Source organism: Octopus sinensis, linkage group LG7 (genome assembly GCF_006345805.1).
Source record: "Octopus sinensis linkage group LG7, ASM634580v1, whole genome shotgun sequence".
NCBI lineage: Eukaryota > Metazoa > Mollusca > Cephalopoda > Octopoda > Octopodidae > Octopus > Octopus sinensis.
The window spans coordinates 12,770,373-12,794,060 of NC_043003.1; the positions used below are offsets into that span (position 1 = coordinate 12,770,373).

The 23,688-nt window shown below is 38.8% G+C and overlaps 1 protein-coding gene across 1 annotated transcript; it reads right to left on the reverse strand.

Moving 5' to 3' along the window:
• Nucleotides 1-4,141: 4,141 nt before the first annotated feature.
• On the reverse strand, nucleotides 4,142-10,970 carry LOC115214242 (archaemetzincin-2-like). The gene is made up of 3 exons (XM_029783366.2): nucleotides 10,946-10,970; nucleotides 6,671-7,535; nucleotides 4,142-4,719 (listed from the first exon to the last, which is right to left on the reverse strand). Exons 2-3 carry the CDS (start codon nucleotides 7,418-7,420, stop codon nucleotides 4,420-4,422), a joined length of 1,050 nt encoding a protein of 349 aa, XP_029639226.1. The 5' UTR covers nucleotides 7,421-7,535; nucleotides 10,946-10,970; the 3' UTR covers nucleotides 4,142-4,419.
• Between the last annotated feature and the right edge of the window lie 12,718 nt (nucleotides 10,971-23,688).

Here is a 23,688-nt window from a genome sequence, read left to right on the forward strand (position 1 = left end):
TAAAGGCGCTACTCCAGCATAGCTGCAGACAAATGACTGAAACAAAGTAAAAGAGTAAAGAGAGTGCTGCGTGATGGAAAACTGAGAGTATATTTCAAATTAATTGAAATAAACATTGGTTATCTCAACAGAAATATGAGAACACAAGGGTTAATATGGGTTCCAAACACCAGCAGAGTAATGATAAAATTCCTTTTGCAAAACTCATTATTTTCAAAATTAATTAAAACAAAGCTGTGTACTTAAACAGAAATGTGGTGATAAAATGGTTAATGTAATTAAGCCAGTGGCTCGTTAATCCATTTAGAAATTCCTAGAAGGGTTCAAATTTCATCTTCTTTGCCATTATAATAAGTCAGTTAAGGTGATTTTTTTTTTTTACCAAAACTAAGAATGTTGACCCACAGTTAAGTGTTTGTCCAAGCAAAGCCATTGTTACAAAAGATCCTTTGTCTCTGGAAACCTCAGTCAACTGAGTAATTAAACTCCTACCATTGAACTGATAACAGTGATTATAACATGTCATCGAGTTAAATTACAGCATCACAGTGATGACATTGAGAATAAGGTGGCAAGTTGGCAGAAATGTTAGCACACTGGGTGAAATGCTTAGTGGTATTTCGTCTGTCTTTACGTTCTGAATTCAAATTCTGCCGAGGTCGACTTTGCCTTTCATCCTTTCAGGGTCGATTAAATAAGTACCAGTTACGCACTGGGGTCGATATAATTGACTTAATTCGTTTGTCTGTCCTCTCTGTATTTAGCCCCTTGTAGGTAGTAAAGAAATAGGTATTTCGTCTGTCTTTACGTTCTGAGTTCAAACTCTGCCGAGGTCGACTTTGCTTTTCATCCTTTCAGGATCAATAAATTAAGTACCAGTTATGCACTGGGGTCAATGTAATCGACTTAATCCCTTTGTCTGTCCTTGTTTGTCTCCTCTATGTTTAGCCCCTTGTGGGCAATAAAGAAATAAGAAACGTTAGCACACCGGGTGAAATGCTTAGCGGTATTTCGTCTGTCTTTACATTCTGAGTTCAAACTCCGCTGAGGTCAACTTTGCTTTTCATCCATTTGGGGTCAACAAATTAAGTCCCAGTTGCGTACTGGGGTCGATCTAATCGACTGCCCCCCCTTTCCCCAAATTTTCAGGCCTTGTGCCTAGAGTAGAAAAGAATGATGACATTGACAATGATGATGATGATATAGGTTTATACTTTATCTATAGAAGCTGACTAGAATCAACTATTTAACATTTTGCTACCAAACTCCATTACTAACAAGTAATATCGACTGACTTTAATGGATGAGAGACTAAAAGTAATGGCTCCTATGCTTTCACAAAGACAGAAATATAGTTTCAGCTGAGAATATAATATGGATCACCAGATTAGTTTGCTTTTTATTGATTTATAAAATTGTTATACAAGGAAATTTATAGGTGTAGGTGTGACCGTGAAGTAAGAAATTTGCTTCCAACCACATGGTTCTGGGTTCAGTCCCACTGCATGTCACCTTGGACAAGTGTCCTCTACTATAGCCTTGGGCTGACCAAAGCCTTGAGTAGATTTGGTAGATGGAAACTGAAAGAAGGTGGCAAGCTGGCAGAAACGTTAGCATGCCAGGCGAAATGCTTAGCAGTATTTTGTCGGTCTTTACGTTCTGAGTTCAAATTCCATCGAGGTCGACTTTACCTTTCATCCTTTTGGGGTCGATTAGATAAGTACCAGTTACGCACCGGGGTCGATATAATCGACTTAATCCGTTTGTCTGTCCTTGTTTGTCCTCTCCATGTTTAGCCCCTTGTGGGCAATAAAGAAATAAGAAACTGAAAGAAGCCCGTTGTGTATGTGTTAGATGGTTAGATGCAGGTGTGGCTGTGTGGTAAAAAGTCTACTTCCCAACCACATGGTTCTGGGTTCCGTTCCATAATGTGGCACTTAGGACAAATGTCTTCTACAAAAGCACCACATTGACCAAAGCCTTGCAAGAAGATTTTTTTTAGATGGAAACTGATTGAACCCTGATATTTATGTACGTGTGTTTGTGCGTGTGCACATACGTACGTGTGTCTATATTTATATCTCCTTCCCTTGACACCCCATAGTAATTATAAAATAATATCTCCATCATGCAGGCAGTATCATTCGTTTCCAATCTTTTATGTAAGCATATTTGGCCACATGGAAATATTACCTTGCTGCGAAACGGACGAGGGTAGTTGACAGGAAAAGCATCCAACAACAGAAAACCTGTCCCGACAAATTTCATCTGACCCATGAAAGCATGGAAAAAATGGATGTTAAAACGATAATGAAGGACATTATTATGATGGTGGTGGTGGTGGTGGTGGTGATAGTGATGATGATGATGATGATGAAGGTGATGGTGATGAGGATGCTGATGATAACTGCAGAACTAAACTTTAAAATGCTGATGAGCAAAGACAGTTATATTGATTTCATTTCACTCTGCATGAGGCCAATTTATTTCGGTAGGATAAGGAACAAAGTGAAACTGAATGGAGACTAGTTAATTATTAATGTGTATTGTATTGAACCCAGAATCATAAAAGTCAGGGTCAATAGCAATGGGATTTGAATTCAGAATGCTAGAATGCTAAAACTAAATACTGCAATTGATTTAATACCAGCGCTGTAGTTTTTTTGCCAACTTTGAAATAAGACATAACAGAAATTTTTTTAGTGTAAATGAAGAAATAATCAATGAAAATGACCTGAGTATATTTTTTATTGTATTCTTGAGTCCCAGGTCATGTAAGCTCAGTTACCTCCTGGCACTCCATCGGTTACGACGATGAGGGTTCCAGTTGATCTGATCAACGGAATAGCCTGCTCGTGAAATTAATGAATGTGCAAGTGGCTGAGCACTCCACAAACACATGTACCCTTAACGTAGTTCTCAGGGAGATTCAGCATGACACAGAGTGTGACAAGGCTGGCCCTTTGAAATACAGGTACAAGAGAAATAGGAAGAAAGAGTGAGAGGAAGTTGCAGTGAAAGAGTATCCCTGCTGGATATCCCCCCATATGGAGGGGGGATATCAGGTGTAGTAAAAATAAATAAGTAAATGAGTGGAAATCAGACTGGTGAGTGTGTTAAATTTATAAAGCACTAAAAGAGAATGACCCTCCCCAGACACAATAAAATATGCTTCAACACACAAATTCACATAAAGAATCTTGCAAACTAAATACAAAAACGAAATTCAATTGGAATGTTTCTTTTTAATGTCTTTAAAAAGTATTTTTCTTGTAAGATGGAGGAAGAACAGCAGAAAGGAAGGAAGGAAGGAAGGAATGTAGAAAGAAAGAATACAGAAAAATAGAATTCACGAAAGAAGTTAAAAAACAAAACAAAAACAATACATAAGAACAGAATACAAAAAAGAAACAAAAATAATAAAAAACAAATAAATAAATAAAAGAAGAGCTATGGGGAAAATAAATAATAAATAAATACAAATAATTATATCTTTAATTGTCCAAAGAGTATTGATTTCAAATTGTTGCACAAGGCCGGCAATTTTGAGGGGAGGGGGTTAAGTTGATTACTTCAACCCCAGGGTTCAACTGGTTCTTATTTTATCAAGGCCAAAAGGATGAAAGGCAAAGACAACTTGGGCAGGATTTGAACTCAAAACACAATGTCAAAAGATGTACTGAAAAGCATTTTTTCCTCCAACATGGTTATGTTTCTGCCAGCTAACCACCTTGAGTATGTAAATGAGTATTGGTCATTGTGTTGAGAATTTTGCTTCACAACCACTTGGTTTCAGATTCAATTTCATTGCACATCACCTTGGGTAAAAGTTGCAGGAGTAGCTGCGTAGTAAGAAGCTTGCTTCCAAACCACATGGGTCCGGGTTCAGTCCCACTGCGTGGCACCTTGGGCAAATGTCTTCTACTATGGCCTCATGCCGACCAAAGCCTTGTGAGTGGATTTGGTAGGCGGAAACTGAAAGAAGCCCATCGTACATATGTGTGTGTGTGTATGTATTTGTTGTGTCTGTGTTTGTCTCTCCACCATTGCTTGACAACCGATGCTGGTGTGTTTACGTACCCGTAACTTAGTAGTTCAGTAAAAGAGACCGTTAGAATAAGTACTAGGCTTACAAAGAATAAGTCCTGGGGTCGATTTGTTCGACTAAAGGCGGTGCTCCAGCATGGCCACAGCCACATGACTGAAACAAGTAGATAGATAGATGTGTGTGTGTATGTGTGTGTGTGTGTGTGTGTGCAAATGAGTCCATTTGTCTTTGAATTTGTCTCTCACCATTTGACAATCAATCAATGTTGGTTTCTTTACATTTCTGTTAAAAATAAGTACTTCCAGGTAGTGCTCCAGCATGGCCATAGCCATAGCCCAAATGACTGCAAAGTAAGCAAAAGAGTAAAATGCTTATAACAATGTTCTCTCATCCTCCGTGATGAATTCAAGGCATTGCATCAACCAGTCTCTAGAATCTCTGAATTTGTAATATGGGAGGCTATCCTGTAGGACAGAGAAAAACTGATGCAGTCTATTGTAACGCATATGCAAGCTAAACTTGCATGCTTTCTGTAATTTATGGAGACAGACGGGACACAAGAATATAGGCTGCATCATGGCTTCCTCCAGAGATGTGCTGTTATTCATCAGACAAGAATATATTTCACAATGCATTAGTCCGAAAAGATGACAGGTTTCGTGAACTGTTACCTAGAAATATAAAGAGAATGAGAATCATTTAAAGTATTCATTTGTATTTTTTTTCTTTTCTTTTCTTTTTTCTAATTTGCATATCTAATTTACATATAGGCGCAGGAGTGGCTGTGTAGTAAGATTCGAGCAAGGTTGTTGCCAGTACCGCCTGACTGACCCCTGTGCCGGTGGCACATAAAAGCACCCACTACACTCTTGTGAAATGTCCCACCCATGCTAGCATGGAAGGCAGACGTTAAACGATGATGGTGATTGTTTAAACTTATAAGAACATTGTAGGGTAGGTGTAAGAGGCTGGATCTGGTGAGATTGAACATAAAAGGGGCAGAGTATTTGGGCCAGATATGATTTGTTAAATGCTTAAGGGTTATGATAACAGAAATTTAAATATCTCTAGAACTTTGATGGATCATTGGTTCTCACTTAAAGACTTTATACATGTGAAATACACATGAGCAAAGCAGCCTAACAGAGCCTGTTCTTTTTGAGATTATTGATTATGGACAAATATTATAGGTGTACATTATCAACATTATCATTATTTAACATCCATGTTCCATGCTGGCATAAATAGATGTGAAATAGGCATGAGTAAGACAGCCTAATAGAGCCTGTTCTTTTCAAGATTACTCTCTTTACTCTTTTACTTGTTTCAGTCATTTGACTGCGGCCATGCTGGAGCACCACCGTTAGTTGAACAAATCGATCCCAGGACTTATTCTTTGTAAGCCTAGTACTTATTCCATCGGTCTCTTTTGCCAAACCGCTAAGTTACGGGGACATAAACACACCAGCATTGGTTGTCAAGCGATGTTGGGGGGACAAATACAAACACACACACAAATATATATATATATATATATATATATATACGACAGGTTTCTTTCAGTTTCTGTCTACCAAATCCACTCACAAGGCTTTGGTTGGCCCGAGGCTATAGTAGAAGACACTTGCCCAAGGTGCCACATAGTGGGACTGAACCCGGAACCATGTGGTTGGTAAGCAAGCTACTTACCACACAGCCGCTCCTACAATTATTGATTATGGACAAATATTATAGGCGTACATTATCAACATTATCATCATTTAACATCTATGTTCCATGCTGGCATAAGTTGGATGGTTTGATGGTTAGTGGCAGTGATAATGGCATCAGCAGTGGCTGTGGTGATGATGATGATAGCAATGGTTCAGAAACCTAGCTGTTTGTATTTATTGAAATTTAATGTACACTTTTATGAGTTACTGTCTCGTGTTCTTCGTAAATTATTTATAGCATGTTACAATTAGGAGAGAGCAGCCTCGTCTAATTCTGTAATAGCATAGTTATATTTAAAAAGCTTCTGTTTAGTGAAAAGACTAGAATCTCTCTTTTACTTATTTCAGTCATTTGACTGTGGCCATGCTGGAGCACCGCCTTTAGTTGAGCAAATCGACCACAGGACTTATTCTTTGTAAGCCTTGTACTTATTCTATCGGTCTCTTTTGCTGAACTGCTAAGTGACGGGGACGTAAACACACCAGCATCAGTTGTCAAGCAATGTTGGGGGGACAAACAGACACACAAACACACATATACATATATATGACAGGTTTCTTTCAGTTTCCGTCTACCAAATCCACTCACAAGGCTTTGGTCGGCCCGAGGCTATAGTAGAAGACACTTGCCCAAGGTGCCACGCAGTGGGACTGAACCCGGAACCATGTGGTTGGTAAGCAAGCTACTAACCACACAGCCACTCCTACGCCTATATTGATTTTTTAAAATTAAATAATCAATTAGTTAATTGGATAAATAGTTAACCAACTGACAAACAATAACCTTCACAAGATGCAACAAAATCTGTTTCAACACACGAGTTCACATCAGTGACCTTGCAAGCCAAATACAAAAATGGAAATTCTAAAGAATATCATGAAACATTAACATATTCCAAAAATTATTTACCTTGAGCATTTTCCAAATCAAACTTTCATCAACTTCCATTATATCACACATTGGTTGTCCAGCTTGAAACGATAGAGGCTCAAATCTACCAAAGCAAAATATGCCTGATTTGTGTTGGAAGGAAGATTCTCCAAGACTAAAGTTCAAATCTTCTGCAGGATACAGATCAGTCCAAGTTATTCCCAGAATGCAGTAACCATCTTTGGGGAGTTTTTTTCTCAGAAATGGAAAAAAACTGGAAGAAAGGAACTGCTTTTGTCCAGTGACAGAGTGTACTCGACTTTTGAGTCCAGAATGTTCAGAATCTTTTAATAATGGGAGACAGATTTTGACATCAAAACCAAGAAAATATATCTGAGCAAATTCTCGAAGAAGGGTGAGCAAATCCATTTCGGTATTCCCAAGATGAAACGTATATCTTAAAACAAAATCAGGGAATTGTCCGAGTGGCTGTAGATAAATAACAGACTTCATGGGGAAAATACACTGGCACTGATTGCGGACATCATGTGTCTCCCAAAGAACTTTCCATTGTATGTATGTCTGTTCTAACATGTAGACATTTGCTTTGTGAATTTTCTGTACAAACAGTTCATTTTCTGTGCTGTTGTCTAACACAGAGTAACTAAGGGAGTACAATTTCCTTTCAATGTTTCCTTTGTTTTCAAGATTTCCGATAAGAAATTTCTTTTTCTTCTCACTGTTTGATGTCCAAGGACACATGAAACTGGAATTGCCATTTTTTGACATTACGACCGAAATTACTTTTTCAATTTCTCTTTTTGGTAGATATATTTTTTCACAAATTTTTCTTGTTTTGTCATAAAGGTACTCCTTTTTTTTTCTCGGGAAAGTTATAAGATACCTGAAAAATGAAAATAAATAATGACAATAATAACAAGAACACTCAGAGAATGCAAACCTCCGTCGAGGCAACACCAACATCCTCTCAACGGTTAGTCAGAGATAATTTTTAAAATGAGAATATCTGAAATAAACTCGACTGCTCTCACAAATGAGAATACTAAAAATGAACCCGACCGCTCTCAAAAATTAAGTAAAAAAAACAGGAAAAATAATCCAGAATCCTTGTCCAGCACCAAATCGATCCCAAAATCTAATCAGTTTGTGCCAGTTACGAGGTCAAACATCCCTGAATGTTCCATCCAAATCTATCCAACAGTTTTTGAGATATCTTGTCCATGGTCAAACAAACAAATACAACTGAAAACAATACCTCTGCCTTAGCAAAGGCGGAGGTAATAATTCATCCTCCTATAGACAGAAGGTCTGAATTGTTTTCTTTTAGCGTGTGCAGGGGAGGAGTTAGTCAGTTACAACCCTACTGTATGACTGGTACTTGTTTCATTGACCCTGAAAGGATGAAAGGTAAAGGTGACCTTACAATCATGAGTCAGATACCTTAATCACTAAGCTACACATCTTCATATATGTATGTATGAGTGTGTGTGTGTGTGTGTGTAAGTGTGTATGTATGAATGAGGGTGTGTATGTATGTAAGTGTATGTATGCATGCATATATGTGTGTGTGTATGTATGAATGAGGATGTGTATGTATGCATGCATGTTTGTATGTGTGTGTATGTATGTGTATGTATGCATATATGTATGTATGTGTGAGTATGTGTGTATGAATGTATGAGTGAGTGTATATATACATGCAGTTTGCATGTATGTATGTGTATGTATGTGTGTATGCATGTATGTGTGTGTATGTATGCATGAATGTTTGTACCTGAGTGTATGTTTGTATGTATGTATGTGTGTGTGTATGTATGTGTGTACATGTATGAACATATGTATGTATGAATATATATATAGGGAGAATTCACAAAAAATCACAAGACGAAGACAGGTGGTGCAGACAACAAACAGATGTATTAGTATAACGCTTGGGAAGTGAAAAAGTCTTTAACATTTCGAGCCTACGCTCTTCAACAGAAAGGAACAAGGAGAGAAAATAAAGAATGTGTAGTGGCTAGCGATATATACACATATGTATATGTGTGTGTGTGTGTGGTGCGCGTGCGTGCGGAAATATTGTGTACAGGGAAATATTACTTTGCTTAGAAACAGGTGATGGTTGGTGACAGGAAGAGCATCTGGTCGTATAACTGTAGCGTAGCTTGAAGTTGTTTAACACCGAGATGGCTAAGATCAAATAGCAGGTGATCAATTTTGGAGCACCTTAGGTGCTCCAAAAATGATCACCTGCCTCTAGAAAGCTTTAATCGATATACATTTCCTATAAAAAAAATGAGAATATAAATTGAACACTCACCACCACTACCACCAACACCTCCCCCAAGAAACCGACTTACACGAAAGAAAGAAATAGAAGACGAAAGGGTGGGAGAAGAAGAAGAAGAAGAAGAAGAAGAAAGGAAGAAAAGAAGAAAAGAAGAAGAAAGAAGAAAAGAAGAAAAGAAGAAGAAAGGAAGAAAAGAAGAAGAAAGGAAGAAAAGAAGAAAGAAAGAGAAAGAAGAAAGGAAGAAAAGAAGAAAGAAAGAGAAAGAAGAAAGGAAGAAAAGGAGGAGGAGGAGGAGAAGAAGAAGAAGAAGAAAAAGAAGAAGGTGAAGAAGAAGAAGAAAAGAAAAAAGAATAAGAAAGGAAGAAAAGAAGAAGAAAAAGAAAAAGGTGAAGAAGAAGAAGAATGAGGAGCAGGGGGAGGAAGGGCTAAGGAGGAGATAATGAAAGGAAATTTAACGTTAATACTTTAGTTATAGTTAAATGCCGCTGACAGGCGTTAATTAATCTTAATGACAGACTTAAGGTGTGCAGTGCGCGCGCGAGCGGCCGTAGGCGTATGTGTGTAAAGGAAGAAATAGAGATGTACCGTGTAGGAAACTTAGTACATACAATAAAGGCCGTTTTCATTTCAATGAACAAAACGTCGTAGACATCCACGAAGTCGTTGGCTCTTCAGGATAACGTTTATGCGAATTGTGATGATTCAAACGTTTCCTCTAGGGATCTTGTAGAAACGTTAGTGGTCAGTTTCACGAAAGAGCCGCGACTAGGATTGGAAATAAGAGCACGGTATTCACTTTACCTTGCTCGCCGTACGAAGTACATATGAATTATAGCAAACTTCTGATTGTAGTACATATATATACATATATATATATATGTGTGTGTGTGTGTGATGGGCTTTGAAACAGATTTTTTTTAACAAGAATAGAATTTATTCATAAGGTATTAGGTTTGCTCAAGATACCAAGCAGTGGGACGGAATGTGACAGACTGACAGATATGTTTCTTTATTAGCCACACAGGGCTGCACACAGACAGAACAAATTACAAGGTAGAGCTTTTCTTTTGGGGGTAAAAAAAAGGGGGTTGGTTTTCGATCAAAAGGGATCGTAAAAGGAAAGAAAGAGGACAAAAAGGGGGGGTGGATAAAAGGGGAGAGGAAAAAAAAGTTGATCAATAGGGATCGCAATCACAGAAATGTCAATATGAAGTGTAAAGGGGAGGACAGGTGAGGTTTACCCGTGGAAAGAAAAGCCTACGGAAAAGACCACGGTAACCTCGGTCAATGAAGTCTGACAGATAAATAGATAGATAGCTAGATAGATAGATAGATAGATAGATAGATAGATAGATAGATAGATAGACATGTTTCTTTATTAGCCACACAGGGCTGCACACAGACAGACAGATAGATAGATAGATAGATAGATAGATAGATAGATAGATAGATAGATAGATAGATAGATAGATAGATAGATAGATAGATAGATAGATAGATAGATACAGATAGACCAGCTTAATTAAACAGGCAGATAGTTAGACAGACAGAAAGATAGACTGACAGATAAATTGATAGATAGATAGATAGATAGATAGATAGATAGATAGATAGATAGATAGATAGATGATAGATAGATAGATAGATAGATAGATAGATAGATAGATAGATAGATAGATAGATAGATAGATAGATACAGATAGACCAGCTTAATTAAACAGGCAGATAGTTAGACAGACAGAAAGATAGACTGACAGATAAATTGATAGATAGATAGATAGATAGATAGATAGATAGATAGATAGATAGATAGATAGATAGATTGCTTCACACATTATACCACCAAAAAGAAGTGTGATGTTGACTCTTTCATTGAGTTCTGTAAATTAAAAGCAAATTATTTTAAAATACTTATAAACATGTACTAAAGCAAAAACATGTACTAAAGCAACAACAACAAGAACAAAAAAGAATTTTAAGATATACAAAACTTTAGTACAAACTGTTTAATGGAGTTGCGTTGTGGGAAAATTTCCAAAATACACCCTTCTCTCGACGAAAGTTTTAAACAAATGTTTTATATCTTATCCGCTTGCGTGAAGCTTTTGTTTTAATTTTGCTTTCTTTCTTTTTTTTCTTTTTTTAAGGAAAAAAAAATTCTTTGTTTTTTCTTTCGGCAATCTTTAGTTTTAGAGCGGAATGAACAATAACCAAATAAATCTGCGCGCATATACATATATATATATATATATATATATATCAAAAAGGGGAAGACCGGCTGGGCTTTATGGCGAATGATCAGATCCCAAAAACCTGTTGGTCCATAACCTCTTAAAAATATGAGCGATTCACCATAAAGCTAAACCTTTAATGGATGGGAAACCATAAGCTTTTTACAAACGATATATACATACGTACACACACACACACACACACACACACACACATATATATATAAATATGTGTGTGTGTGGAGACGCAATGGCCCAGTGGTTAGGGCAGCGGACTCGCGGTCGTAGGATCGCGGTTTCGATTCCCAGACCGGCGTTGCGAGTGTTTATTGAGCGAAAACAAATAAAGCTCCAGGAGGCTCTGGTAGGGGGTGGTGGCAATCCCTGCTGTACTCTTTCGCCACAACTTTCACTCTTTCTTCTGTTGGCCTGCACGCTTAGCCAGCGGGGTGGCGTCATTTGAAGGCTAAAACAATGCGAAGCGCATTGTGACTAGCGATGTGTAACAACATCTGATAGCCTGGTCGGTCACGGTGATATATATATATATATATATATAAAAGAGGGTGTGTGTGTGTGTGTATATATAAGGTGCGAAAGATATTTGAGAACACTTAATTATCCGTATATTACTCTCTTAAACCATTTAAAAGGATTTTGTTTCTTTCAGATACATCATGGCTGATAAAATGCTAACACCAGAAATGAAAAGACGTACAGTCGATGTTGCCATAAGTGTGCAAGATACAGCGATTTTTAAAAGTTGCAAGATCTTTTGTACATAACGTTCGCATGAAATTCGATGCCTCTGGCAGGAATGTTTCAACTGTATCCAAGCGAAAAATATATTCTAAACTTTCGGACACAATAACATTTATAATGTTATCCAACGGGCACCTAACATTATAAATGATGATCCTGGAAAATCAATGAAAGCCATCGCCCCAAAGAACTTCAGGTGTCGAAGTGAACTATCAAGAGGACATTTGATACAAGTCGTGTCTACGGAGGAGAAGCCAATTCATGTCTGCAAAAGCACAGGAAAATCATTTGATCGAAGCCAAGCGGTTCCTTAGCAATGTAAAAACCTTCACGGACATGACATGCTTTAGTTCTCTGATGCGAAAAACATCGACTGACCAAGACCAAAAGTCTACAAAAGAGAAATGACAGATGGTTATGTGCAGATCCTTCTGATGTCTCCAGTGATGTGTAGTGGATCTTGCATGCATGAAGTGGATTCGATCCACCACAGCCAAATTTAAATTAACACTGCAACAGAACTTTTCCCACTGTGAAACAATGGTTTTTCTTTGACAGCAGTTTTACATTTTCCAGATGCCTTCAGCTAGGCCGAAATAATGTCTTCACCACTTGACTCTTTCTAACCGCTTCTATTTCACCAAAAGCTAAAATAGAGATAACAAGACCACCAACTAAATCTATTGTTCTCAATGATAAATCTATCCCACACCCAACAACTCTCACTATCTCTAATTGTGTTCTCTTACAACATCATTCTATCTCTCTCTGTATTTACTACTAAACAATGAAGAGGGCACAAACACAAACTTTACTTCGCATGCTTTTGGATTTACCATAATCTGCCCGTCGAGGCAAGGTATTTGTAACGTAACGGTAAATAAAATTTCCTTAAAACAACTCGGAAGTCCGTCTCCAGTAATGCATTTAGTTTTAAAAATTACGATGGTTTTAGAAGTGACGAATAACGAAGGTCATATCATGCCACCTCGTGTTTTTCCACAGGGCTTAAGAATTAATGCTTTTGGATACATTGAAGTGCTGGGGAGTTGTTAAGCCCTAGATGGACGAAGTGGATAGACGTATGTTCAGCACCGGACAATACAAGAATGGCTATTAAACAGTCTTTACGATCATATAACACCAAATTTGTGACCTCCAAACTCGCCAGATTAAAATCCTATGGACTACTACGTTTAAAGCGTTGTTGAAAGGGAGACTAATCGACATTTTACTTTGGCGGTTTGAACAGAAGGTTATGCTGTGTGTTCGGTGGAATTTCAAGGAAGTGTTGTACTTCGAGCTTGTCCCAAATGGTCATGCTGCGAACACTAACCTTTATGCTAGACGAGTGCAGCAGGTATACGATGCTATGAAAGTCCACTACTTGGCATTGGCCAATTGAAGATGCGCACTCCAACGGCATGACAAATCCCCCCCTCCAGCACACACTGTCAATGTGACCAAGCACAAACTTGAAGAACTTGAGAGGATGGAAATGCTCCCTCACCCTGCACCATCAGGTTACCACCTTTTCTGAGGTATGGCTCATTTGCTGCATTTCAACAATGGTTCAACAATGTGGATGAGGTTGAAAACGATTGCAGGTGGTTTTGTGCAAAAGAAAACACAGGAGGATCAGTTAATTATATTCAACATATTCACTTTCCTCAGATTCACTCACTTATTGCAGCGGTCCTTCAGTTTTTCTAAGTCCTATAAAACAACTCGGAAGGTTGGCCTCCAGCTAGCATTTCGCCCGGCGTGCTAACGTTTCTGCCAGCTCGCCGCCTTACACACAGAAATTATTGGCAGAAAGCGTGAACGGATAGCTTGGAAAGTCCTTAAACAAATGCCGAAATATTTCAGCTAATCACTCACTGCAGGTACACTAGCTGTCATGAGAGAATGCAGAAGGGGCGGTTTTCAAGGCCTGTGCACTCAACTAATGAATGATTCACATCTATTGTAAAAGGTCAAGTGACACTTTGCGCTGGTTTTAATTTTTTTTTTCTTTTTTTTTCCTATCTAACATGTTATGTGAGGAATGTGAGACTGCGAAGCTGGAGCAGTGAACAAAGGAAAAGGATGGCAGTGTCACGCAAGAGAGAGAGAGAGAGATACAGGATCTTGTACTCATCGAAAGTGAAAATTGTTTTAAGTATCCGAGTCATGCTGAGAGCCAGTTAATGGCTGAGAGGACAGCGGCTATAGTGAGACATGAGGGAGAGAGACGACAATGTCCTGTTATAAAGAGCTGGCAGAATCGTTAGCACGCCGGTAAAAATGTTTAACAGCATTTCGTTCGCCTGTACGTTTCTGAGTTCAAATTCCGAAATTTCAAGATCATTGAGCGGTTGTGGGGTCGATGTCAATGTAAATCGACTTACCCTTCTTCCGAAATTATTGGCCTTGTGCCAAAATTTGAAACCAATATTATATAGGAGTGGCTGTGTGGTAAGTAGCTTGCTAACCAACCACATGGTTCCGGGTTCAGTCCCACTGCGTGGCATCTTGGGCAAGTGTCTTCTGCTATAGCCCCGGGCCGACCAAAGCCTTGTGAGTGGATTTGGTAGACGGAAACTGAAAGAAGCCTGTCGTATATATGTATATATATATGTGTATGTGTGTGTGTTTGTCCCCCTAGCATTGCTTGACAACCGATGCTGGTGTGTTTACGTCCCCGTCACTTAGCGGTTCGGCAAAAAGAGACCGATGGAATAAGTACTGGGTTCACAAAGAATAAGTCCCGGGGTCGATTTGCTCGACTAAAGGCGGTGCTCCAGCATGGCCGCAGTCAAATGACTGAAACAAGTAAAAGAGTAAAGAGTATATAACGAGCGGTGGATTTGAGAGATAGATAAATATGAAGGGAGTTGACACAGTGAATGAGTGAGTGAGAGAAAGATGGGGATGAAGAGTGGGTGAAAGAGTAAGGACAAAGCAAATTAGGTGAATATTTGTGATTGATGGCGATGAGTGAGTGGCATGAAAGGCAGGCAGGCAGCCGACGTTAAGAAGGAAAGAGAAGTGTTAGAAATGTACTTGAGAATGAGAAGCAAGGCTCGAGGTAAAACGTATATAAAGGAAAGTAGAAAGACAAAAATGAAATATAAAAAGAAAAGTGGAGTAAAGCTTGAAGTGGAGAGATTAGCAGAGATAAAACCTCGTAATTTTTCATAGATATTAAGCTCGTGTGTGTGTGTTTGTGTTTGAATACATACATGTTTATCTATCTATCTATCTATCTATCTATCTATCTATCTATCTATCTATCTATCTATCTATCTATCTATCTATCTATCTATCTATCTATTATTTCTTTATTGCTCACAAGAGGCTAAACACAGAGGGTACAAACAAGGACAGACAAAGGGATTAAGTCAATTACATCGACCCCAGTGCATAACTGGTACTTAATTTATCGACCCCGAAAGGATGAAAGGCAAAGTCGACCTCGGCGGAATTTGAACTCAGAACGTAACAGCAGACGAAATACCTATTTCTTTACTACCCACAAGGGGCTAAACACAGAGAGGACAAACAAGGACAGACAAAGGGATTAAGTCAATTACATCGACCCCAGTGCGTAACTGGTACTTATTTATCGACCCCGAAAGGATGAAAGGCAAAGTCGACCTCGGCGGAATTTGAATTCAGAACGTAACAGCAGACGAAATACCTATTTCTTTACTACTCACAAGGGGCTAAACACAGAGGGGACAAACAAGGACAGACAAAGGGATTAAGTCGATTATATCGACCCCAGTGCGTAACTGGCACTTAATTTATCGACTCCGAAAGGATGAAAGGTAAAGTCGACCTCGGCGGAATTTGAACTCGGAACGTAGCAGCAGACGAAATACAGCTAAGAATTTAGCCCGGCGTGCTAACGTTTCTGCCAGCTCGCCGCCTTCTATCTATCTATGTCTACAATTTGACCGAAGGGTCAGACAATATATTTATAGAGAATATGAAATTTATTTTTCGAAGGAAAAGGTTGAAAGTAGCTTCGACGTTTCACCGATTGTTAGGTTTAGTAGCTTGCTAACCAACCACATGGTTCTGGGTTCAGTCCCACTGCGTGGCATCTTGGGCAAGTGTCTTCTACTATAGCCCCGGGCCGACCAATGCCTTGTGAGTGGATTTGGTAGACGGAAACTGAAAGAAGCCTGTCGTATATATGTATATATATGTGTGTGTGTATGTGTTTGACCCCCTAGCATTGCTTGACAACCGATGCTGGTGTGTTTACGTCCCCGTCACTTAGCGGTTCGGCAAAACAGACCGATAGAATAAGTACTGGGCTTACAAAGAATAAGTCCCGGGGTCGATTTGCTCGACTAAAGGCGGTGCTCCAGCATGGCCGCAGTCAAATGACTGAAACAATTAAAAGAGTAAAAGAGTTTACTGCGGAAATGAGACCGAGGAAAGACCACGGTGGTGCCCCAGCATGACCGCAGCCGCATAGCTAAAACGAGAATAAGACTAAAAGAATACACATACGTACGTATGTAAATGGATATTTGATGCAAAGCTTTGAAGGAAACATAACTAGAACATTTTAAGTAATGTCGAAGTGCCAATGATAATACGAAGATATATTCATACGCATAAAGAGAGAGAGAAATGTCTCTCAAATAAGTCGGCATCGAATCAGAAACGATAAATAGGCGATGCCAAAACGTCTTATACCCCTAAAGAAGCCTCGTACAGGATAAGTAGCCAAAAGAAATCTCAGGAAGGTAACAATCTGATGAGAGAAACGAGTGGAAGAGAAATGGACTAAAATATATCGTAGTGTTTGCACCTCTTCGCATATATTCTTTTCGTACATAAAACCTGTTATCAGGAAACATTATCAAAGCCAAAACTTGGCCCTGATTAAAGGAAACAAACTTGAAAGGTGACCTTGAAGATTTTTTTTCTTCTTCTCTTCGTAAAAGAATATATTTTAGCTGAGAAATGTCGGTTTCCATCACGCAGCACTCTCTTTACTCTTTTACTTTGTTTCAGTCATTTGACTGCGGCCATGCTGGAGCACCGCCTTTAGTCGAGCAAATCGACCCCAGGACTTATTCTTTGTAAGCCTAGTATTTATTCCATCGGTCTCTTTTGCCGAACCGCTAAGTTACGGGGACATAAACACACCAACATCGGTTGTCAAGTATATATATATATATATTGTGTGTATGTCGTGTATATATATATATGTGTGTGTGTGTGTCTGTGTTTGTCACCCCCAACATCGCTTGACAAACGATGTTGGTGTGTTTACGTCCCCGTATATATATATATATATATATATATATATATATATATATATATATATATAATATATATATATATATAAATTAATAAATAAAATATATGCATACATACATATATGTACGTACCTACATCTACATGTATATATACATGCATATATAAATATATATATGTGAGTACAGGACACCACAAATAGACGTAGAACTAATTCTTCCTGCGAAAGAATTAAATAAAATTCCTTTGCAGAGGGGTAAAAACAAGGAAAGAAAAAAATGTGACAAAAACAGGACGTAAAAATAATACAAATAAAAAAACAAATACAAAATAAAAATACAAATACAAGAAAATACAGTACAAGTACTGTTTTTTTACGTCCTGTTTTTGTCACATTTTTTTCTTTCTTTGTTTTTACCCCTCTGCAAAGAAATTTTATTTAATTCTTTCGCAGGAAGGGCTAGTTCGACGAGTCGTGTTCTGTCCTTACCTTCGAAACACACATGGAGTCGAACTAGGGACAGCTGATGAAGGGGAATTTTCCTTGTATTGTTTGTCTTGTACTCTGTTTTTTCGTTGTTAAAAAAAGTCCGTTTCCATGTTTGTTTTTACGTTTTCGTTTCTCGTTGAGTTCTACGTCTATTTGTGGTGTCCTGTACTCACATATATATTTATATATGCATGTATATATACATGTAGATGTAGGTACGTACATACATGTATGTATGTATGCATATATTTTATTTATTAATTTATTGCATGACTGAGCGCCCTCGCGTCGTTTCGTTTCTTTTCTGTTCTCCAAGTAAGTTTATATATATACATATATATATATATATATATATATATATATATATATATAATATATATATATATATATATATATATATATACGACAGGCTTCTTTCAGTTTCTGTCTACCAAATCCACTCACAAGCCATTGGTCGGCCCGAGGCTATAGTAGAAGACACTTGCCCATGGTGCCATGCAGTGGGACTGAACCCCCAACAATGTGGTTGGTAAGCAAGCTACTTACCACACAGCCACGCCTGCACACCAACATACTTATAATTATAATTACCAATCAAATCAAAATGATGCACCACCACGTTTCCTTATTTACTAATTATAGTTATTTACATCTTAGAGGCCCACTTTACCCCCTTTTTTAAAGCAAATACAGTAATCCCACGACTATCGCGGGTGTTACTATCCAAAACACCCCGTCAAAATCCGCGAAGTAGAAACAGTACTGTACAGTGTATGTTTTAAAAATTATTTTTATAATTTGTATATATTTGTTTGTTCCTTCTCGAGCCATGCCTGGCTCATAAAGGCCGGTTTCCCGGTTTCCTTGGCGTATAGGTTCCCCACCTGGACGGGACGCCGGTCCGTCGCAGATGAGCTCCAAGATGCAGGAGGAAAAAGTGAGAGAAAGTTGTGGCGAAAGAGTCAGGCGCGTGGAGCTTAGGTGTTTCGCTCATAAACACACACATCGCCCGGTCTAAGATTCGAACCCGCGATTCCTCGACCGCGAGTCCGTTGCTCTAGCCACTAGGCCATGTGCCTCCACTTGTATATATTTTATCACAAATGCAAGACAACACTACAGAGGAATCGACGTCAGCTTAAACAATAAATCGCGATATGCCGAAAGATTTTTAGGATTGAAATACATAGCAAAAAGAACCTAATTCATTTGGTTGGTAAGCATAAAATATAAATGACTTTATAACACTCTTCCATTTATTTGGCCAATCTCCAAATTTAAAAGCAATGTCAACAGACGAACAAGCAATAACAGTGGGAACTAACGACACTATTTAATTTGAGTGTTTCTTGAAAATTATCCAAAAGAAAAAAAATTCTTTACGACGTCGATAATTTTCCAAGCCATTATCAGTGCGTGTAAGGCAGTGAGTTGGTAGGAAGGCGGCGAGCTGGCAGAAACGTTAGCACGCCGGGCGAAATGCGTAGCCGTATTTCGACTGCCGTTACGTTCTGAGTTCAAATTCCGCCGAGGTCGACTTTGTCTTTCATCCTTTCGGGGTCGATTAAATAAGTACCAGTTACGCACTGGGGTCGATATAATCGACTTGATCTGTTTGTCTGTCCTTGTTTGTCCTCTCTGTGTTTAGCCCCTTGTGGGTAGTAAAGAAATAGGTATTTCGTCTGCCGCTACGTTCTGAGTTCAAATTCTGCCGAGGTCGACTTTGCCTTTCATCCTTTCGGGGTCGATAAATTAAGTACCAGTTACGCACTGGGGTCGACGTAATCGACTTAATCCGTTTGTCTGTCCTTGTTTGTCCTCTCTGTGTTTAGCCCCTTGTGGGTAGTAAAGAAATAGGCAGTGAGTTGGTAGAGTCGTTAGCGTGCCGGACAAATTGCTTAGCGGTATTTCGACTGTCTTAATGTTCTGAGTTCAAATTCCGCCGAGGTCGACTTTGCCTTACATTCTTTTAGAGTCGATGCAGGCGTGACTGTGTGGTAAGAAACATGCGTCTCAACCACATTGTTCCGGGTTCAGTCCCACTGCGTGACATCTTCGTCGAGCCTCTTTGGGCCGATCAAATCTTTCTGAGTGGATTTGGTAGACAAAAACTGAAAGAAGCCCATCGTGTGTGTGTATGTGTGTGTCTTTGTCCCCACCACCATCACTAGACAACCGATGCTGGTGTGTTTACTTCCTCGTAACTTAGCGGTTCGGCATAAGAGGCCGACAAAATAAGTACTAGGCTTGCAAAGAATAAGCCCTGGAGTCCATTTTGTTCAACTAAAACCTTTTATGGTGGCGCTCCAGTATGACCGCAGTCAACTTTACCTATCATCCTTTCGGGGTCGATGAAATAAGCACTGAGGTCGAGATAATTCCGTTAGCCTCCCTGTATCCGTTCCCGCTTTGTGCCAATAATTTCCGTGTGTAAGGCGGCAATCTGGCAGAAACATTAGTACGCCGGGAAAAATGCTTAGCGGTATTTCGTCTGCCGCTACGTTCTGAGTTCAAATTCCGCCGAGGTCAACTTTGCCTGTCATCCTTTCGGGATCGATTAAATAAGTACCAGTTACGCACTGGGGTCGAAGTAATCGACTTAATCCCTTTATCTGTCCTTGTTTGCCCTCTCTGTGTTTAGCCCCTTGTGGGTAGTAAAGAAATAGGTATTTCGTCTGCCGCTACGTTCTGAGTTCAAATTCCGCCGAGGTTGACTTTGCCTTTCATCCTTTCGGAGTCGATAAATTAAGTACCAGTTACGCACTGGGGTCGATGTAATCGACTTAATCCGTTTTTCAGTCCTTGTTTGTCCTCTCTGTGTTTAGCCCCTTGTGGGTAGTAAAGAAATTGGTATTTCGTCTGCCGCTACGTTCTGAGTTCAAATTCCGCCGAGGTCGACTTTGCCTTTCATCCTCTCGGGGTCGATAAATTAAGTACCAGTTACGCACTGGGGTCGATGTAATCGACTTAATCCCTTTGTCCTTGTTTGTCCTCTCTGTGTTTAGCCCCTTGTGGGTAGTAAAGAAATAGGTATTTCGTTTGTCTTTTCGTTCTGAGTTCAAATTCCGCCGAGGTCAACTTTGCCTTTCATCCTTTCGGGGTCGATAAATTAAGTACCAGATGCGTACTGAGATTGAGCACTGGGGTCGATATAATCGACTGCCTCCACAAAAAAAAAAAAAATGTCGGGCCTTGTGCCTATAATAAAGAATAATTTCCGTGTGTGTGTGTGTGTGAAGCCGATGATTTTAATGTTTTAATTTTTTTAAATATTTCATGCATTTTGTTTTTTCTTGTTACAGTTTCCCTTTTATGATTTTTCCCACTTGACTTTGATTTTTGGTTGTAAACACTTAAACCTTTTTAGTGTGATTGCTCGTCACGTAATCTTCCCAGGCAGTTCACAATACGAGGTAGGTTTTCAAGTGTAGACAATGGCTACTAAAGTTTGAGTTTTCAAATATTTTATTAACCAGCATTGTCATACTTACAAGTGTACAGCCAATAAATTCATGGAAAAAACATTCATCAAACAAAGCGGTTACGCATCTTCTGTATTTAACTTACTGGATAATTTCATGAAAGTTGTACAAGGAATTATAATATAATTAATATGTGGTACTTGGCACTGCAAGTCAAAGTAGGCGCCTTTTGTACAACATACCGTAAATCCTCGAGTATAATCCCCCCCCCCCAATTTAAAGGTCAAAATCCCTAGTGCGTACTATATACGAGGTTAAAAAAGAAAAATAATTTCTAAGCAATGTTCGAGTTTCTATTTGCTGTCCGACAATGTTTATTCAGACGCATTTTGTGATGTCGGACGCGAAAATACCTTAAGCTAAGCCAGAAAGCAATGAAGTCATAAAAGAATCATCCATAACTTGCAGTAAGCAACATTTATTAAACATTATTACTGCTATTTCTTTATTTTCTGCAAACAAAATGCACAAAAAAGCTACCCGTTTGCATTATGTTATATATACAATAATAATAAAGGACGTTACTGTATATATTTTTATAAATCAAGGACGTTATATATACCTCCTTGGCTCAAGTTAGAGAAGGGTTGCGTATTATACACAAGGTTTAGGTTTTTCAGAGGTACAGCCCCCTAAAAATCCTCTGCGTATTATACTCAAGGGTGGAGTATACTTGATGATTTACGGTAATTACATCAGGATTTTTTTTGTAACTTCTTTAAAGAAATTTCCTGGAAAAAGTTAATTATCTTCTGAGATTCATCGTGGAAAATTACCCCAATACACCAAATTTAAAAATTTTCACTAAACTTTAAAAAATTTCCACGGGTAGCCAAAAAGAAAAAAAATCCCATTTGAAAAGTGATAGAGGTGGGAGAAAGAACAACTCGCAACAAGTGACATAGATTGCTTTTGATAGCTTAGTGACACCCTGGCCCTGAGAGGGAATGTTCAGCCAAATTGTTTGACAGGAAAACACGTCGCGTTACTTTGAAATTTGTCTTAAGTCAACCGATCCTGATCGGTCAAGACATATTTACGTAATACCTTTTATGGCGACACTTTTCCTCTTGTGGAGATATAATAGTTCGTAGTTCTATCCAGGTAAGAGCTGAGTTATAATTTAAAACTTCGCAGAGGCCTCTCTACGCTTTAAAAAGCTTCCAGGCGATCGCTCAATCTGCTAAAAGTAGCAGCCAAATCTATCTCAGATCACACCTTAGAGCAGTAGTCTCCATCTTTTTTTTTTATATCTGGTCAGATCCAAAACCTGATTTTTTAAAAAGAGAGCGGATCTTTTCCTTTTGAACGGCACATGTCAACACAATTTCTAGTTAACTAAACACTTTAAAACTTCGTATACTGGTAGAATGTGTTTATAAAACATCATTTTTTCTTGGCTTTATTGAGAAAATTCTATATGTTGTAACATATTTCGACTTTAATTTCGAGCATTTCGGCAATTTTAACCAATCGCTGACCTCCATTGACGTAAACAACATTCCGTGCTGTATGAATATGTCCCACGTTTAAGAAACAGATTGGGTTTATTTACATTTGCGAAGAAAAAAAGATACCCTTCCAAGATACCCTTGGAAAAGATCCAAGAGGGCCGCATAGAAAAGTAAAACACAAGTTAATTAAAGAAAAAAGTTATTATATTTATAGTGGGCAAACTGTCGAAGTTGCCGGAAGGATGCTTAAAAGGCGCATGAGGCCTTGGGAACCGCGGTTGTGGTAAGTAGCTTGCTTACCAACTAAATGGTTCCGGGTTTAGTGTCTTCTACTATAGCCTCGGGCCGACCAAAGCCTTGTGAGTGGATTTGGTAGACGGAAACTGAAAGAAGCCCGTCGTATATATGTATATATATATGTAGGTGTGTATATGTGTTTGTGTCTGTGTTTGTCCCCCCCCAACATCGCCTGACAACCGATGCTGGTGTGTTTACGTCCTCGTAACTTAGCGGTTCGGCAAAAAGAGATCGATAGTATAAGTACTAGGATTACAAAGATTAAGTCGCGGGGTCGATTTGTTCGACTAAAGCATGGCCACAGTCAAATGACTGAAACAAGTAAAAAGTAGGAAACAAAGTCAGTGGTAGTGTGTGTGTGTGGGGGGGGGGGGGAGACACACTTGTGTAGGTATGTCGCTATTTTAATGTATTGTAACACCAGGATAATTCAGAGAACACGACCACCAGATATTCGAGATATTCTTTCCCACATCCTAACCACTGCTAATTCACTGTGTACCAGTTATAATACTAATAATTTCTAACAAGAGCACAAGGTCACTCATTTGGGTGCGGAGTTGGCCAATTAAACCGACTCAATACTTGACTGATACTCTATCTTATCAACCCTTGAGGGATGAAAAGTAGGGTAAAGTTGACGTAGTTGATATTTGAACTCAAAATTTTGTCCGATGTGCTAACGATTCCGGCAACAAATATTAGCTTAGTACCTTATAAACTAATGGCGTAGCGTGGATAACGGATCGTGTGAATTTTCCGAAATCC

What these genes read in the sequence shown, in the direction of transcription:
- LOC115214242 (XM_029783366.2), bottom strand. Translation starts at nt 7,420, where the DNA reads ATGTCAAAAAATGGCAATTCCAGTTTCATGTGTCCTTGGACATCAAAC. An exon ending in TGATTTGGAAAATGCTCAAG is followed by an intron (nt 4,720 to 6,670) that starts GTAAATAATTTT and finishes TTATATTTCTAG; the next exon opens with GTAACAGTTCACGAAACCTG.